General features: G+C 45.0%; 1 protein-coding gene across 1 annotated transcript; it reads right to left on the bottom strand.

Moving 5' to 3' along the window:
- Positions 1 to 4,377: 4,377 nt before the first annotated feature.
- Positions 4,378 to 5,058, bottom strand: ATP6V1E2 (ATPase H+ transporting V1 subunit E2). Its single transcript, XM_049870155.1, has one exon. It carries the CDS (start codon positions 5,056 to 5,058, stop codon positions 4,378 to 4,380), a length of 681 nt encoding a protein of 226 aa, XP_049726112.1.
- Between the last annotated feature and the right edge of the window lie 15,158 nt (positions 5,059 to 20,216).

Here is a 20,216-nt window from a genome sequence, read left to right as displayed (position 1 = left end):
AGGAGATGAAACCTACGTAACTGTCAGTTTCTTTGGTGTTTAGTTCACGTTGTTGTTGTTAAGCTCCAGGCTGCAAACCGAAAGGTCAGCAGTTTGAACCAATCAGCTGCTCCTGGGGAGAAAGATGTGGCTTCTGTAAAGATTTACAGCCTTGGAAACTCTATGGGACAGCTCTATTCTGTCCTAGAGGGTTGCTAGCAGTAGGAATTGACTCAACGGCAGTAGATTTTTGGTTGGGTTGTTGTGGGTTGCCATCAAGTTGCTGCCCATCATGATAACCCCAAGTATGCAGAGGAGAACTGCTCTTTAGAGTTTTTAGTGCTGTGATCTTTTGGGCACAGATCACCAAGGCTGTCTTCTGAGGCACCTCTGGGTGGATTCGAACCCTCAACCTTTCAGCTAGTAGTCAAGCACTTAACTGTTTGCACCACCCAGGTACTTTTGGACCCCAGTAATGGACTGAGCCAGGCTCAGAGGGCCAGAGCCTGGTAGGCCAAGGAGGTTCAGACACTCCTGGGTTACAGCGGGAAGTGAGGGCTGAGTTCCTGGAGGGGAGACAGCTGGGGGCTCAGTCATCTGGGAAGGCAGTATTCGCTGGCCCTGGAATGATGGCTAGGAGAGAAAGGAGAAGGATTTGAGGATAGGGGGACTCTTATGAAAAAAAAAATTGTAAGATGACGTGAAACTATGATGGAAAGCTTCAAGCTCTCCACAAGGGAAAGGATTTATGGGGAAAGGGGTAGGACATAGGTCATGGGTTCTAATTTCTTCCGGTCGGTGACAATGAATTTGACCCACCTCACAAAATAGTTGGATAAATTCTTCATCATCTTGGGCTTATGTACAACCAAAAACCTCATGGTATTTGGATCCTTGATTTGTAGGTTTAGGGTCATGGTTTTATGGGACATCCCAGTTAATTGGTCTAATAACATATTTGGTACTTCTATTTTACCTCCTACTTCATTGCATAGTCCCTGGCATCTTAAAAGCCTGCAAGCGGCCATCCAAGGCACAGCAATTGGTCTCTATTCGCCTCAAACAACAAAGGAACAAGGATAGTCAGGAATAGGAGGATATGGAATGTGTGGCTAATTGCTTCTGTGAACAATGCTTCCTTTGCCACAACACCAGAAGAACTAGGTGGTGCCCAGCTACCATTATTGAACACATCTATCAAAGGTTCCATAGAAGAATCTGGATCAAAAGGTGGGAAATGTAGAACAGAATTTCAAGTTCTCATAGACTCCAGACTTCCTGGAGCCATACAGGTTGGATAAGCCTCTGAAACTATTGTCCCGAGAAAATCTTTAAACCTTAAACCAAAAATATTCCTGAGGTCATCTTAAAATCAAGTAATAGTTTAGCTTAACTAGTAAAAAAGATCTGCCTTGAGCATTATGCTCTTTAAAGAACTATTTATATGGAATCAAGTGGATAACAGCAACTTGAAAGATGAGATAGAACATTCGGGGGGCGTGAATTTATATTCATGGAGAAGGAGCAACTCAGAAAAGGAGGATGAGAGTGGCTACGTAACTCAAAGAAAGTAATCAATGTCACTAAATGGTACATGTAGAAAGTGTGGAATTGGCGTTATGTTTTGCTGTGTATAGTTTCAACAACAACAAAATAAAATAAATTTTTTTTAATTCTTTATCATCTTGAGGTGATAAATAGCTTCCCAACAGTTCCCCTGCCTCTAGTCTTCCCTCTAGTCTTCCCTCTCCAATATATCTTCCACATACAATGAAACTAGAATAATCTTTTAAAGTCCAGCTTTGTTCATGCTTATTTAAAATCCCTCAATGAGCCCTCCCACCCACCTATCAGATTAAGTCTAAACTACTGACAGGGTACACAGCATCGTGTAATCAGGCTCCACCCATCTTTGTAGCCTCATCCACAGGCACTTCCCCTCCTACCTCGTACACCATCACACATCCTCTAACAGACCTCGGTTTTTCACACCCTTGGGCCTTTGCACATACTTTCCCCCTTGCCTGGAGCGCTTTTCCCAACTCATTTGCCACCAACCCCAGAAGCCTTCTGTGACCCTCTCTCCCTCTCACTATGTTCCCAGAGTATCTTGTATACAGAGCTATGACAGCACTTACCTTGTTGGATTAGAATGGCTGGTTTATATGTTATTAAAGGATAGGACCAGATCGTATTCTTTGCAGCCCAGCAACTAGCAGGGTGCCTAGCTCTTGGCATCCAGAAAGTGCTTGTTGGATGACTGAATTCACAACTCAAAAGGGCCCACACAGAAGATGCTCCTTGGGGAGTCTGCCCAGCTGACAAAGACTCCTCTTTCTCTGGGAACTGCACCCAGACACCAACTGGACAATGGGGGACATCTGACCCAAGTGGGCCAAATGGGTTCCCTCTTAGGAAAGTGGAACTGACTCCGAGAGTTTGATTCTAGAATTACAGCATATAAACTTTGGAATTGTGGAACATGAATCCAATTGAACTGAACAGTAGAGAAAGTCACTCCTTAAAGGAAATGAAGAAGGCACATAGAGGATTCCAGATGGCTTTCCAAGTCCCAATTCCAGCCCTTACCTGAGGTTGGGATAGATTCTTGCTCCCAGGCTCTGGGGACAGCCCTGATTACTAACAGCCTGTCCCTACTTAGTATTTTAGCTCCTCTTCTGATCCTAATAACCACACAGGCTAACCTTTTGCCCTTGGTAGAGTGAGTTGCTTGTGGATTTTTCACAAAACATTTATTTTGAGAAATAAACCACACTTGGGCATGGATTAGACTTCAAGTCTCACACACATGCAGAACCAGCTACAAAATGAAAATATGGTGACTTTGTTAAAAAAAAAAAAAAAAAAAAGGAGGCCTGGTGGCGCAGTGATTGAGTATTCTGCTGCTAACCAAAAAGTCGGTTGTTGGAATCCACCAGCCATTCCTCGGAAACCCGATGAGGCAGTTTAACTCTGTCCTATAGGGTCACTATGAGTCTGAATCGAATCAATGGCAACAGGTTTTGCTCAAAAAGCAGGGGGAAAAAAATGCAGCTAAAACTTTTCCCTTCTTCCGTAGTCACTCTCTGGACTTGTCGCAATATTTGGAAAAAAAAAAAAAATGTCTAAGTAAAGAAAACATTTGAGTTATTAGCATGAATTCTACTGTTCATCTTTACATTGTGCAATGCCCATACGCAGAGTCACTGAAATTACACAAGTTGCATTTAATTACCTTTCTCAGAGAGTGCCTCGTGCTGGCACTGAGTGGTCGGAGCAAGCACTCCCTCAGCCGTGGGGATACTTTGCATGGGAAACGCAGACTGTCAGAGGCACCTGAGGGCTCTATCTCAATATTTGGGTGGAGCCTGTTTGGACCTGACAGTGGCTGGGCTCCCCTTCTCACCAGCCCCCAAACCTGTGCTCAGGGAAGTTGAGCCAGGCATCGCCCCTTCTGTTGAGCTTGCTGCTCCAACACACAGCAGTCAGGAGCCCATTCTCCCCTCAGGGTTCTTAAATCACACAGGGATGTGCTCAGCACCTGGTGGGGGAGACTCACCCCTCCTCAGTCACCCACTGAACGTGCTGTGGCACTGCCAGCCTAGGGCAGAGATAGTGCCATCATGCCTGGCCCTAAAACAGAAGAGCACAAGGACCAGACCCTGATCCTCCAAGTATCACCAGGGGCAGAGGGCAAGGTATGGAGTGGCTGGCCCTGGGACACCAAGGGACGGGGAAGTGGGCAGCTGAGAACTCATTCAGGGGAGGTGGAGAGTCAGGGCCAGGTCTGAGCTGAGACTCCAAGCTTCTGGACTTGCTCCATTATCCCACTGGGCTTCACCTACAGAACGCACATTCAGAGATAAAATGGAGAATTTCAAGATGGTGACCACAGAGCATTAAACCCCAAGTGCCGGGCTCTTCTGTGGATGGAGCCTTGGGAAATTACACTGGTCCTGTGCCCGTAAAGCCAGCCCTGTACACAGAAGGAAGATCTCTAAACCTCATTAAGTAACCTAAGTGCAGGTACTAATGCTGAAACAAAGGAAGGAAGACACCTCACATGCGTACTGAAGAAACTAAAACGCCCAGACCCACCCCCAAGGACACCATTTGTGTCTCCCGCCCCAGGCTGAGCTAAAAGCAATCGTCTTTGTTCCCTTTATCCTAGACTGCAGAGCCGACCAGAAGTTGGAAGTAGGTTTCTGAGTATTAATCTGGGCTTTATTCCAAAATTAACACTTTATAATCTGTTAGCTACGCAAAGGGCGTTTTGTGAAGGAAGAGAGAACAACATTAGGACATAAAAGAAGTGGTGGAGACTACTAGTTTCCTTTGCCCAAATAACTTATACTTTCATGGTTTGGCACTTCACTGTGAGCTGCACTTCTCAGGGGCTTATGTAAAAAACTTCCTGTTAGCATTAGCTCCAAACAAGGCCTTTCGTATTTCTGGCATCCTTTGCTGGGCTAAGAGATCCAGCCGACTCTCCAGGGTGTTGGAGACCTTGATTTTCTGATTGCCGCTGTAGACCTCCAGGCCTCCAGCTGAGTTTGCAGGCAGGGACACCTCTTGGTCTACGTGGACCTCCACACCTTTTTGGGAGACCGCCATGTAATCTGGGATGGCTCTTTGCATGGCGGACTCTAGCAGAAGGACGTCCTGTGGCCTGCAGCGCACCAGCACCCGGGGCTCCAGCAGTCGCAACAGGCTTTGAAGCAGCAATTTATCCAGCAGCTCCTGGTAGATGGCCGGATCCGCCACAATCCTGCTGAGTCTCTGCCTGGCGTCGTTCAGCAAGTCCGAGATGAGGTCATCGCGGGCTCTCAGGACCTTCAGCCTCGCCTGATTCCTCACGGTGGACATCTGGATTTTCTTCTGCTGTTCTATCTGCTTCTCCTTCTTCTCGTAATACTCCATAATCTTCAGTCGCTGGGTCTGCACGAGCCGTCCTTTCTCGATGTTGAACTCTTCCTCAGCCTTGGCATCTATTTCTTCCGCCTTCTCGTTGGCTTCCTGTTCAATGAAAGCCATCATATGCTTAATCTGCTTCTGTACATCGACATCGCTCAGGGCCATGGCTGCCCTCAGGAAGGGAGAACGAGGAGGGCGAGCTGGAGGACCCTCCGGTCCAGGGATTGAGGACAAAGTTTCAGGAGTGTCCCTGGAGTTCTACTTCCTCAGCTGTGGAGCGCAGAAGGGGAAGAAAGAGTGTCAGAGCCTGAAGGGAAGGGTCCAAGACATGACCTATCCACCCCTCTTTCACAAATGAGGAAACTGAGGCACGAAGAGGGAAGGCAAGCTGACCAGGTCACATCCTGGCAGAACAGAGGCTTGAGCCCAGGTCACGGGTGTTTCATCCCTGCAATACTCACTGTCTTTTTGCCCTCAAATAATCATAAGGCAATTAGGCCAGACCTAGTACAGAAACTGTTTAGTCAGCAAGGGCCCAAGACTCAGATATCAGGGTGACAGAATGGAAATGCCAAGTTAATGCATGAATGGAATGCATAGGCACATTTCAGGGGTGGGAAGGGCTGAGGAGAGTCGTAAGTAACTCATGATCAGACAGGATTCAATCCAGGAAGGCTGCCTGGAGGTGGAGGGTTTTAAGAGCTCACAAATGACACAGAGGCAGAGAGTACTGGTAGGCAGAGAGTTGGGAGATGGGAGGGACTGCAGGTAGTCTTTTTACTGGGCAGCAGTTTCCAAACCTGGGTGTACATCTGAATCACCTGGGAGACCTTTAAGAAATAGAGATTTCCAGGCCTCATCCTAGACTTCCTGGATCAGAATCTGCCAGTGGAGTCTGGGAATTCATACATTAAAAAGGCTCCCAGGTAACCCTGCTGGTCCACAGCTTTGGGAGCCACTGTCAGTGGAAGCAGAGAGAGTGTGAAATCCAGGGAGACCCAGGTTAGGTGTGTGCAGGGGAAAAATATACCAGACAAACCCTCACCAGTCCACTCCAAGGGCCTGTCTCCGCTCTGGTGCCGGGAGTCTGCTAGCGGAATGTGGAATTTGGAACACACACTGGAACCTGGTCCTGTCTCATCCTTCTGTACTGATGACCCTCACAGTCTGACTAGGCAGCTTGAATCCAAAGAGCCAGGCTGTCACCAGGGAAGGCTGGCCAAGTCTGCCAAGAGGAGGCCAGGAGGGATTTCCTTGGCACACCCACCCTGGTCAGGGGCTGACCGTTGCGTGCTCAAAATCTCAATTATTTTGGCACTTGGTGAGCTTCAGCGCTGGGGTGGGCTTCCCTTAACTAAATCATCAGAAACGGATCTGTGTGTGAACTCAGGCCGCCAATTTATTTTAATTTGCTAATGAAAACTACAGCTGTCATGTTGGCGGATCCTGGCCTTCTTTCCCTGTGTGTGAGTCACAGGGGAAGCCAAAACTAAAGGTTGTTTAATGAGAAATCAGAGCAAGCAAAATTCACCAGACGGGCTTTAAGAGGGGCTGCCATGCTCCGCCCGTGGAACAGGGCCTCCTCTGCACACCCAGCAGGGCTTAAGTGGGCCTCACTGCTCCCATGGTGCAGCCTCTGGAGTCAGATTGCTGGCATTCACATCCTCGTTCCACCACTTACCATTCCTACGACTTTGACAAAGCAACTCAGCCCTGGAAGCCTCAGTTTTCTCATCTGTCAAATGGGAATAAGAACAGCATTCACATCATAGGACGATTGTGAGAATTAAAGGAAAGAAGTAGAGACTTAGCACAATGGTACCCAAACCAACCAAAGCTGCTGCCGTTGAGTCGATTCCGACTCATAGCAACCCTAGAGGACAGAGTAGAACTGCCCCCATAGGGTTTCCAAGGAGCGCCTGGTGGATTCAAACTGCTGACCATTTGGTTAGCAGCTGTAGCACTTAACCACTATGCCACCAGGTTTCCAGCACGATGTTAGGCAGAGTTAATCTTTTTTTTTTTTTAATAATTTTTATTGTGCTTTAAGTGAAAGTTTACAAATCAAGCCAGTCTCTCACACAAAAACCCATATACACCTTGCTACACACTCCCAATTACTCTCCCCCTAATGAGACAGCCCGCTCTCTCCCTCCACTCTCTCTTTTTGTGTCCCTTTCGCCAGCTTCTAACCCCCTCTCCCCTCTGGGGAGGAGATGCCAACACAGTCCTAAGTGTCCACCTGACCCAAGAAGCTCACTCCTTGCCAGCATCCCTTTCCAACCCACTGTCCAGTCCAACCCCTGTCTGAAGAGTTAGCTTCAGGAATGATTCCTGTCCTGGGCAAACAGAAGGTCTGGGGGCCGTGACCACTGGGGTCCTTCTAGTCTCAGTCAGACCATTAAGTCTGGTCTTTTTAAAAGAATCTGGGGTCTGTATCTTTTTTTTTTTTTTTATCCTACTGCTCTCCTGCTCCCTCAGGGGTTCTCTGCTGTGTTCCCTGTCGGGGCAGCCATCAGTTGTAGGTGGGCACCGTCTAGTTCTTCTGGCCTCAGGATGATGTAGTCTCTGAAGCACAGTTAATCTTGGTGCTTTGTATTTATTATTATTCCTAGTACAATTATTATTATCATTGTTACTGTCTCTTTTCCTCCAATTTTGGCCTCGTTCCTCATCACAGTCACCCTTTTTGTGGGGCCAAACAGAGCGCCTACAATCGATTTGATTTCCACTTACTTTACTAAATGGAAATACTGCAGCCTTGAGTTCTCATCCCTCTCTGTGCACACACCACCTCACCACCCCCACCCCCTACCCCCATGTCTAATCAGCTTCTTAGCGCCGGGGCTTTAAAGCAGCTGCTGGGTAGGGCAGAGTGAAACACTGGGATTGAGCAAGTGTCTGCAGGAATGTGGGTGCCCGTGAAATGTGTCTGGCACATGTAACCTCCAGTCTGTCTGGGTCGGGGATTAGGAGCACACATGGGCCTGTGACATGAGCAAAAAACAAAGTAAAGCAAAACAAGATATGTGAAACACATGTCTGCTGTTGTGAGAAGGCCCGGCCCTCCATTCCGATGATGCAGGCTTGAGCTATGCGTGGCATCCACGTGGCCTGCGTTTGAGGCTGGGGGCAGCATCGAGGGCTCTTGCAGCCAGCTTTGCCTCCCGTGAACTCCCCAATCCCAGGGTCACTCCATCGCCCCACCAAGCACCTGAGGCTTAGCCCCATCAAACAGCTTCTGTTCACACTTTTCTTTCAAATGCCTTCCTCTGCTGTCCACTCACCTGAACCCCGCCCAGACCCCCAGGCCCAGTTTAATCTCCACGACCTCCTTGACCTCTGGAGTGCTTCTCAAGGTAATGTCAGCATGGCCTGTTTCCCAGACACGATTCAGAGCGGGATTCACTGTCTTTCGTTATTTCTGCTTCCTCTAGGAAGTTCCATGTGAGGGCAAGAATCTCCTTCTTTAGCAGGGGGCTGGGTGAATGAAGGTTTACTAGTTTCCATCAAGTTGATTCCGATTCATGGGGACCCCATGTGTGTCAGAGTAGAACTGTGCTCCATAGGATTTTCAGTGGCTGATTTTTCAGAAGTAGATTGCCAGGCCTTTCTTCCAAGGCACCTCTGGGTGAATTCAAACTTCCAATCTTCCAGTTAACCATTTGCACCACCCAGGGACTCCAGATTAGGTCCTTGTTAAACATGGATTGGTTATATGAAGAGCTAGGGGGCGAGGGCAAAACTTTCTTCCTTTGCTTTATTATTATTATTTTCCTTATGGTGAAATATCCAGAAAAGTACATAGAACATAAATACAAGACTTAATGAATTATTGTGAGACAAACACTCTTGTAACTATCCCCCCAGATCAAGAAACAGAACGTTGCCAGCAGCCCAGAAGCGCCTCCGTAACAAGTTTCTCCATATGACCCTGGGAAAGGAGACATTTCAAAACTGATGATTTTGTATTCGTGGGCATAGGGATGCTTAGAGGAAGTGTGAGGTGGGAGCTCCCTCCCCCAGGCCTCGCCTGCCTTTGTGAGCCTGTGCACATGTACCAGCCTCCTAGGCTCAAATCCCTGCAGAATCCACAGCACCACGAGGAGGAGTCGGGAGTGCTTGGTGGGCACGATGTGTCTGTCAGCTTGGAGCCCTGCCCAGACCCTGAAGCAACTGTTCTTCATCCAGCTGGGATTTGCAGGCAAGTCTGCGGTCAGACATGTCTGGGTGTGGGCTCCCTGTTGTTGTCAGCTGCTGTCTTGTTGGCCCCCGACTCATGGTGACTCCACGCACAACGGGACCTGACTTCTGTGATCCATAGGGTTGTCACTGGTTGGTTTTAGGAAGTAGATCACCAGGCCCTTCGTCCTAGTCCATCTTAGTCTGGAAGCTCCGCTGAACCTTGTTCAGCATCGTAGCAACATGCAAGCCTCCACTGATACACGGGTGGTGGCTGCACATGAAGTACATCGGCCGGGAATCAAACATGTCCCCTGAATCGAAGGCAAGAATTCTACCACTGAATTGCCGCTGCCTCATGGGCTCTCTATCCCAAAAGGGAAGCAGCATCAACCTTGGGCATCAGGATTCACAGGGACCCCAGTGTGAGGAAGGGAAGGGCCTTCCCAGCGATTGGAGGACAGGGCATTTCATTGGATTTGAGGACCCCCTGACCATGAGGGGAGCTCTGGTGGCACAGTGGTTAAAAGCTTGGCTGCTAACCAAAAGGTTGGCAGTTTGAATCTACCAGCTGCTCCTTGGAAACCATATGGGGCAGTTCTCCTCTGTCCTATAGGGTTGCTATTATTTGGAAATGACTCAACAGCAAAGGGTTTGGTTTGGTTTTGACCATGAGGGATGGCAGCCAGAACACTGGGAGCCTTTTGTCACCAATGACGCTGTGTTCGTCTGAGGCAGACGCTAGACAAATGTGCAGTGTGCCTGGCTGGGTTTGGTTTTGGTGACCAGAAGAGTGTGGGGAGATCGATGGGACTTCATTAAACACTGCTGCAACTTGATTTATATGATTCAGACACATCCATTGAGCAAGCTCAGCTTTTGCCCATAGTCCATTCAGCCCTCTCCCTCACAACCATATTCCTGTTTGCCCTCCCACAAACCCCACCAAGCATTACTGCATGAAGGAGGTTGACTTAGCTGCCATGGGGAGACAGGAATAGAGTTGATAGGGCTTACCACAGAGGAAAACCTACCCCAAAGCTCTCTCTACCTCTCTCTTTCCCCAAAGTTCCTCTTGAACCAGCGGCCCATCCACTTCTCTCCCCTCTCTTCCTCCCAGTCTCCCAAACCCGCTCTGTGGTCCTGGGAACTCAGGTCCAGCTGCAAGCCAGTGCCCCACTCCGCAAAGCAGAGCCGCACAGCAGGTATGTTCATAGCCTTTGGGACCCATCAGAACCCACAAGACCCGCTAGTGGGCTGTGCAATCATTTAGTGGGTCATCACTGAATAAAAATACACAAAATGAAACAGCATACCCAGAAGTCACTGCAGGTAATAAGGTTAAGTTTTGTTTTGTCTAACTTTTATTTCGGGTATATGTACATGTATGAATATGTATTTTGGTTCACAATGAAAAAAATGTATCTGTTACTATGGCTGGCAGTACAAAAAATTTGGAAAATGCTGCCCTCCAAGTTAACTGAATCCAGCCTTCTTAGAAAGTGATCAAGCAGCCATCGATTGTGACACAAGCAGACCCGTTGGGAGGTCTCACTTACCCCCTCAACCCACTTATCCAAGTACCTACTCAATGAAAACAGGTCTCTTTTAAGGCGGGGATTGGGGCCGGTTGCAGGGGTCTGAGATGCTGGCTACTTGAAGTTCCAGCAGCCTGGTTTCAGGAGGACCACCCTGGACTTGGCATCAGAGGTTCAGATTCCAGTCATGATGTCACTCGTAGGCTGGGCTGTCTAGATAAAGGCTGGAAACCTGCCTGAATCCTTCTTGGATAAAGACACAAAGCCTCATTTATAAAATAAGGATGTTAATGAGGGATCCTGCCACCCTCACAGTGGAGGTGTGAAGGCCAAAAGACAGAAGGCTTGAACAAGCTTTGTAAAGTGCTAGGTGAATGTCAGATGTTCTCATTAACAAAACACTCCCCTGGCTGCAGGCTCCCAGCTGAGAACCACACGGCTTGGGTTTCCTGTAGGGAGGTGGGCCCAGGTCAGAGCCCGGAAGCCACCAAATGGGCTGAGGTGGGTGCATGGTCAGCTCGGAGACCTGAGGCCCTTCAGAGGGTGCTGAGTTCCCAAGCCTCCAGTTTCTAAGCCAAGGGCAGGGACAGCCCTGAGAGAGAGCGCAAATGTTCTGCCAGCTCAGGAGAACACAGGAGCCTGTCGGCTACAGCCTCAGCCTCAGGCGACCAACTCAGAGGCTGAGGTACTGACTTCTCTCCCTGTAGTGGTTCCTGCCTGGCCTCGTCTCTGCTGTGAGGCATAGTTCAACCCCTGACATAGGGAAGGTTCTGGTTTGCAAGGAAGAGAATGTATCCATCCAATTGTGTTCCTTACCGTGCTTAGAGGCTTCTACAATGAAAGCTTTGGGGAGAGGTAGTATTTCGGATTTCCTCTCTGCTCATCTTAGCACTTATCGTAGTCTAGTACATAAACCAAAACAAAGAAACAATTGCCATGAAGGTGATTCTGACTCATGATGACCCCTTGCGTGTCAGAGTAAAGCTGTGCTCCATAGGGTTCTCAAGGCTGTGACCTTTCAGAAGCAGGTCACCAGGTCTTTCTTCTGAAAGACACCTCTGGCACCTCTGGGTGGACTTAAACCTCCAACCTCTCAGCAAATAGCCAGGCGCTTAACTGTTTGCACCACCCAGAAACTCTGTCTGGTACACAAACCGAAACCAAACCAAACCCAATGCCAACTCATAGCTACCCTATAGGACAGAGTAGAACTGCCCCCATAGGGTTTCCAAGGAGCAGCTGGTGAATTCGAACTGCCGACCATTTGGTTATCAGCCAAACTCTTAATCACTGTGCCACCAGGGCACTATCTAGTACGCAGTAGTAGCTTAATCATATTACTTGTTGGGCCCATAGGTGAATGAATGGGTAGTAAGAAAATCTCTGTAGACTATCAACAACCTTTAGGGATTTGCAACCCTCTTTCAGAATATGGGGAAACCCTGGTGGCATAGTGGTTAAGAGCTACATTTGCTAACCAAAAGGTAGGCTGTTTGAATCCACCAGGTGCTCCTTGGAAACCCTATAGGCAGTTCTACTCTCTTCTATAGGGTTGCTATGAGATAGAATCGACTCCATGGCAATGGGTTTTTCAGAATAAGGAGAGAAGAATATGAAGATGGGAAAGGTGGTGCAGTGAGCTGCTCCATAGGGACACCTCCTCCTGTCCTGCTTACCTTACAGGAGAACTTACTGAATATAAATCTGAAAGCAAGACTCAGAAACTTGTATACCAATGCTCATTACAGCACTACTCACACTATCCAAAAGGTGGAAACAACCTAAATGCCCATCGACAGATGAAAGGACAAACAAAAGGTGGTACATACATACAACGGAATACTACAAAATCATAAAGAGAAATGAAGTCCTGATACATGCTACAGTATAAACGGAGCTTGAAGACATTATGTTGAGTGAAATAAATCAATGGCAAAAGGACAAATATTGTATGACCTCACTTATATAAAAAGACAAGAAAAGACAAAGGTATAGAGAACAATGTTTGTTATTGGTTATCAGAGCAGGGGGAAGGGGGAAAGGGGGGGTAAATGGTGATGAAAAATTGCACTGATTAAGGGTAGTGTTCCACAGTCATTTATTGCAATTGCTGTCAATAAGTTGTACACCTGTAAAAAGTTGAACTGGCAAAAGTTGTGTGATATATATATTTACAACAACGACAAAAAGAGGAGCTGCTGAGAGTGCTTATGTATAACCAAAAACCTCATGAGATTTGGCTCCTTGGTTTGGAGGTTTAAGGTCATGGTTTCATGGGCTATCCCATTTAATTGACCTAATAACACATTTAGTGCCTCTGTTCTACATCCTAACTTGTTGTTCAGTGCCTGGGGTCTTAGAAGCTTGCAAGTGGCCATCCAAAGCAAAACAATTGGTCTCTATTCACCTGGAGCAACAGGAAGAAGGAGAATCAGAACTAGGAGGAGGAAATGGAATGTGTGGTTAATTGCCTCCATGAACAACTGCCTCCTTTGCCATGAGACCAGAAGAACTAGATGGTGCCCAGCTACTATTACCGAACACTTTAATCGAAGATTCTATAGTAGAATCCTGATCAAAAGGGAGAAATGCAGAACAGACTTCAAATTCTTATGGACTACAGACTTTCTGGAGCCAGGGAGGCTGGAAGAATCCCTGAAACTATTGCCCTGAGAAAATCTTTAAACCTTAAACCAAAAATATCCCCTGGAGTCTTTTTAAAACCATAGTTTCACTTAACTAGTAAACGATGTCTGCCTTGAACATTACGCTCTTTCAAAATCTATCTACATGGAATAAAATTGTCAACAGCAACCCAAAAGATTAGATGGGAGCCTTAGGGGGGAGTGAGTTTATGTTAATAAGGGAGGAACAATTTAGAAAAAGCGAGTGAAAATGGTTGCACAACTAGAATGTAATCAATGTCCTGAATTGTACATGTGGAAACTGTTGAATTGGTGTATGTTTTGTTGTGTGTATTCTCAACAACAGCAAAATACTAAAGAAAAATTTAAAAAGAAAAAAGAACTTAATGAATGCAAGTAATCGAAATGAATTTGCCTAGGGTCCTCTGGCTAAGTCTCCCTTATTTTACTCAGAAGCTGACTTGAAGAGCCAGGGAGGAGCTAATCAGAGATGATGCTCAATGTAATTAATGACTGGTAGTCCATCAAAGAGATCACTTCAGTGGAAGCAGGGTCCCGAAGTTCCTCTGCTCTGCTGGACATTACCACTCAGAATGCCTGAAATCAGGAAGCCTGAGGGAGCTAGGGAAAGGCCTGGGGTAACTGGGGCACCAGGAGCTCAGTGAAGGGAGTGTTTATCAACTAACATGAAATTATCTGAATATTTTTAAAATCTGTTTGGCCACATCGTTGCAAGGGGGCTGAAGGTTATTCTGGCCGCTAGAGCACCTGATGAAACTCATGGCTTTAACTGAAGGTCTCATGAACCCAGACATAGCTACTCAGACTGACATGTCTCCAGAGGACAAATAGTCTCCTACCACTATATCTGAAGATGGAATACACAGAGTCATTATACCAAACAGAATTAGTCAATATTCAACCATTTCAAGAGGTGGCATATGATCAGGAACCGATGGTACTGAAGGAAGAAGTCCAAGCTTCTCTGAAGGTATTGGTGAAAAACAAGGCTCCAGGAATTGATGGACTGTCAACTGAGATGTTTCAACAAACAGATGCAGTGCTGGAGGTGCTCACTTGTCTATGCCAAGAAACATGGAAGACAGCTTCCTGGCCAACTGACTGGTAGAGATTCATATTTACACCTATTCCCAAGAAAGGTGATCCAACTGAAAGTGGAAATTATAGAACAATATCATTAATATCGCACACAAGCAAAATTTTGCTGAAGATCATTTAAAAACGGCTGCAGCAGTATATTGACAGGGAACTTCCAGAAATTCAGGCCGGTTTCAGAAGAGGACGTGGAACCAGAGATATCATTGCTGATGTCAGATGGATCCTGGCTGAAAGCAGAGAATACCAGGAGAATGTTTACCTGTGTTTTATTGATTATGCAAAGGCATTCGACTGTGAGGATCATAACAAAGTATGGATAACACTGGGAAGAATGGGAATTCCAGAACACTCAGTTGTGCTCTTGAGGAACCTTTACATAGATCAAGAGGGAGTTGTTCAGACAGAACAAGGGGATACCGATTGGTTTAAAGTCAGGAAAGGTGTGCAACAGAGTTGTATTCTTTCATCATACCTATTTAATCTGTATGCTGAACAAATAATAGGAGAAGCTGGACTACATGAAGAAGAACGGGGCATCAGGATTGGAGGAAGACTCATTAACAACCTGCATTATGCAGATGACACAACCTTGATTGCTGAAAGTGAAGAGGACTTGAAGCACTTACTAATGAAGATCAAAGACCACAGCCTTTAGTATGGATTACACCTCAACATAAAGAAAACAAAAATCCTCACAACTGGACCAATGAGCACCATCATGATAAACAGAGAAAAGATTGAAGTTGTCAAGGATTTCATTTTACTTGGATCCACAATCAACAGCTATGGAAGCAGCAGTCAAGAAATCAAAAGATGCATTGCATTGGGTAAACCTGCTGCAAAGGGCCTCTTCAAAGTGTTGAAAAGCAAAGATGTCACCCTGAAGACTAAGGTGCGCCGGACCCAGGCCATGGTATTTTCAATCACATCATATGCATGTGAAAGCTGGACAATGAATAAAGAAGACCGAAGAAGAGTTGACGCCTTTGAATTGTGGTGTTGGTGAAGAATATTGAATACACCATGGACTGACAAAAGAACAAACAAATCTGTCTTGGAAGAAGTGTGGCCAGAATGCTCCTTAGAGGCAAGGATGGCGAGACTGCGTCTTACATACTTTGGACATGTTGTCAGGAGGGTTGAGTCCCTGGAGAAGGACATCATGCTTGGCAGAGTACAGGGTCAGCGGAAAAGAGGAAGACCCTCAATGAGGTGGATTGACACAGTGGCTGCAACAATGAGCTCAAGCATAACAACGACTGTAAGGATGGCACAGGACGCAGTGTTTTGTTCTGTTGTGCATAGGGTCGCTATAAGTCGGAACCGACTCAACAGCACCTAACAACAACAACCACTATATCTAGAACCTTCTCTCCCTCCATGTCCAGGGATTCCCCTGGGTCCCTGGAGCTTGTGGGAGGCCAGGAAGGGTGCGTGTCAGTGTTGGCCCTGTGGGATAGGAGCACAGGGCTGAACAGAAAAGAGAGGAGGCTCAGACCTGAGCACCATGATGGGGTGGTTGGGGGGTGGGATGGTTAGGCACCCTTTCTCTGCCACAGCCCAGCTATATGCCAGCCTGAGAGCTGGCTCAGGCTAGGTCAGGCACCTATCTCTCAGGAACCACAAACTACCATCCTCCTCCCTTCCCCAGCTCTGGTTCAGAGGTCAAACAGCTTCTTTTTTAAGACTTTGAGCACATAGGTTTTCACTTTACCCCCTTTTCTTGGCTAGTAGGGCCGCCTGCCCTGCACCCCTCCAAGTGTTATTATAGATAATGCAATTGTCAATATGGTTGGGTCTATGTCTAGCATCTTGCTATTTGTTTTCTATTTGTCTCATCTACCTCTTTGTTCCTCTTTTCCTGCCTTCCTTTTGATTATTTGTTAATATTTCATTTTATCTCCAGTACTGAATTATTAGCCCTACATATTTTTAAAAAGTGGCTGGTAATATGCATCTTCAATTTATAAGTCTATCTTTAAATAACATCATACCACTTGATGTATAATGTAAGAATTTTTCAAGAATATCCTTCTATTTCTGCCTTCCCAACATTTGTGTTACTGTTGTCATAGATTTTGTTTCTACATATGTTAAAAACCATGCAATACATTGTTATTAGCATTTATGTATTTAAACAGTCAATTATATTTTCAAAAAAACTTTAGAAATGAGAAAAATATCTTTTATGTTTACCTATATGCTTACAATTTCTGGTGCTCTTCATTTCTTTGTATAGATCCAAGTTTCTATCTGCTATCATATTCTTCCTGTCTAAAGAACTCCCTTTAACATTTCTCGTCATGCAGGTATCTAGTTTAAAAAAAAAAACTTTAAGCTTTTTTTTGTCTGAAAAATATTTATTTCACCTTTACACTTCCGAAGGATATTTTTAGTTGGTTATAGAATTGTAGATTGATAATGTTTATTTGCTTTTCTTCCCTCTCAGCACTTAAAAAAAAAATACTATTCCATTGTACTCTGGTGAGCATTGTTTCTGGTGAGAGGTCTGCAGTACTTTCTGTCTTTGTTTTCTTGTATGTGATGTGTCTTTTTTTCTCTGCTTTAACATTTTTCTATTACTGTTTTTCAGCAATTTAACTGTAAAGTGACTTGGTGTGGTTTGCAGTTTTTTGAGCTTCTTGGGTTTGTAGGTTTATAATTTTCATTAAGTTTGAAAAAAGCGTGGTCATTATTTCTTTAAACCACACACTCCACTCGTTTTCTGAGGCTCCAACTATGTGTTTATGTCTTAGTTACCTAGTGCTGCTGTAACGCAAATACCACAAGTGGGGTGGCTTTAAAGAACAGAAGTTTATTTTCTCACAGTTCTAGAGGCTAAAAGTCCAAATCAGAGTCTAGGAAGTATTGATCACTTCCTTATTGGTAGCCCTGGGTATTCCTTGGTTCTATGCTTTATAGAGGATCCTCACATGACATCTGTCTTCCTCCTGTGGAGTGCATGTATGTCTCTGTTTATGCTGTTCTTCATATAACTCACAAGTGATCAGGATTTAGACCCACCCTGTCCTGGCATGTTGATTAAAAAAAAAAAAAAAAAAATTTTTTTTTTTTTATCCTGGCATGTTGATTACATTATATCAGGTTGTATTGTGGAGAGCGATTGCATTACATTAGATTATATTAGGGAAATTGATTACATTGCATTATATGCAAGGTGATCACATCCACAGAAATAGGGGTTAGGATTTCAACTTGTATCTTGGAGGGACACAATTCAATCCATAACAGTATTTTAAACTGTTTTATATTGCTTACACTCACTAGGCTCTGTGTTTTGTTGTTGTTTTAATCTTTTTTTTTTTTTTAAATCTCTGTGTTTTAGTTTGGATAGATTCTACTGCTATGTCTTCATGTTCACAGATCTTTTCTTCTAAACCTGCTGTTAAGTCTAAAGATTGAGTTTTCATTTTACTTACTGTATTTTTCAGCTCTAGAAGTCCTATTTGGTTCTTTTTTATCTTCCATTTCCTTCTTCACTATGTTCATATTTGCCTTTAAACTATAGTGCACATTCATAATTCCTTTTAAAGTCCTTGTCTGCTAATTCTATTATCTCCATAATTTCTGGGTTTGTTTCTATGAACTGATTTTTCTCCTGATTTGAGGTTACATTTCACTGCTTCTTTGAATATTTACTAATTTCTTATTGGATGCTTGACATTATGGTTTTATGTTTGTTGTTGTCCTTTAAAATTGTTGAAATCTATTTTGTCTGGCATTTAGTTTAATTGTGGATGAGTTTTTTGTTTTGTTTTTTAGTTGAGATAAAATTCACATTAGTGTTTTCTTTCCGAAGCTTGTTTTTAAACTTTATTGTGGGGATGTCTAGAGTAACCTTTCCTCTAGGGCTAGTGTAGCCATTCTACTAATACATAATCCTTCGGGGCTCTTTACTGAATTCTGTGGACATTCAACAAAGCTTCACACTGACTGGTTGAAATTCATATATTTCTTTACTCTGTGTGATCTCTGGGAATCAGTTATCTGACAGTTCCCTGGTAGTTCTTTGCCTGGCATTACGCAGTTTCACCTTACGCATGTGCAACTTAGCATTTAGCAACAACACTGGGGACCTTTGGAAGCTTTTTTTCCTGCTAAACGCCTTTCTCTCTGGTAGTCTGTCTTGAAAAGTCTTCTCTGCTGTCTCCTTAGCTGTCTCCTCAATTCAGTAAGGCCACTCTGCTCTGTTACACTGCAATTCAGAAAATACTTCCAGAAGAAATTGAGAATATCAGTAGGGTTCACTTCACTCGTTTCACTTTTTTCAGGAAGCACGGCTCTGTGCTACCTATTGTCTAGTGTCTGAAAACAGTGGTTTCACGTGCTTTATAAAATTCTCAAGTTGTTTAAAGTGTAAATGAAAGTCTAGTAGCAGTTACGTAGGTATGATGGAAGTCTCTACTCCCTCTTTGTGAAGCATCTTCAATGTAGAAGCACCTTCAATATGATGATCTGCTCCTCCAACACCCTCTCAGGAGGCTGGGCTGCAAGCAACAGAAGCTCTCTGTGGCTGATTAAATAGAAAAAGAGTCTTAAAAACATTCTGAGTAGCACACAGCTTTGCGGGAGGACTAGAGAAGCTCCACAAGTCTGTTTTTACAGGAATAGTGCCCAACTCGTGCCTCAGGAACCAATCTGATGAGAAAGCCACTTCTGGTGCCATTGCTACCACCAAGCTCTAGACAACCAGTGTGCAGAGCTGTTACTTCTGCACCAAGAAATAAATTATACTGATACTGTCACTACTGCCCGCCCTGGTGTGCCACTTCCTGTGTCGGGAATTGCGCTGCGCACCCACTGCTAAAGCTTCAGACTTCGAGAGGGTGTTCCCTGTATTTAACTCTAGTTACATTAACTCTTGCATCTGGTCAGGAAAGCAAATGTCTGTAATTTTCAGCTTCTATACAGGGTGACCTTTTCTTGCCACGAAGACTCAAAAAGTGAGAGATTCCTCAAACTCGTAATGTGGTTCTGACGTTTAGTGGCCAAAATGTCCACTATGGAGGAACCATAAGTGAGTGTTGGGTGATTTTCTGGAACTCTTAATATTGAAGCATGGAATAAAATCACTAATTGCATTTCTGCAAAAGAGACCAGTGATCCAACATCCTCTGGAGCTTATTAGAGGGGGCCACTCCCAGACCATATGAGTATTCTGAATGGGGTGATTGCATTCAAGTAACCTCTAGGGAAGTATGGCCTCCTAGTCCTTTCTCATAGTTCAGAAATGAGTGGTGATGCAATTAGTTATAACAACTGTTCTCCTGATCTCAGGTCGCAGTAGAAGATGGTTAGAGATGAAGATGGCAAAACATTATTTAGTATGCTTGAGCCAAATTCTCAGAGGCTGGGGCATAGCTTCTGAGTTTCTGGTATGTAATAAACTGGAAAAAGGGATATTGATGCGTTCTAACTAGAAGCAAAAGCCAAGTGAATCAATCTTGTAGGATTTATTAATCATTCTGATCATTAGGGACCACTGACCTAAAGGTCTTAAAACAGTTGCTTCAGTGTTTAAGCCATTAATACCTCAGCCAAAAAAAAAAAAAATTATGCAATGTATATTACATCCGGGTCCTAAGAGAAAATGACGTAGACAGGAGGTTTTAATGGTGGGAAGGAAAAGAGGGATAGGTGTGGCATAAGGTGTGATGTTATGAAGGTGGGCCAGGTGGAGGCTGGGAAGCAGAGAGCCCTGGGGAGGAAAGAGGCTGCAACAGGAAAATATGGGGTGTATGCAGAGGACAAAAGCATAACAGAAGTGTAGGGCAGCATCAGGGTAAAAGGACGATGATAATCATTTTACCTCTTTACC

The sequence above is a fragment of the Elephas maximus genome, chromosome 26 (assembly GCF_024166365.1).
Source record: "Elephas maximus indicus isolate mEleMax1 chromosome 26, mEleMax1 primary haplotype, whole genome shotgun sequence".
NCBI classification, from domain to species: domain Eukaryota; kingdom Metazoa; phylum Chordata; class Mammalia; order Proboscidea; family Elephantidae; genus Elephas; species Elephas maximus.
Note: the sequence above shows the minus strand (reverse complement) of the source record. Positions and strands in the feature narration are given on the sequence as shown.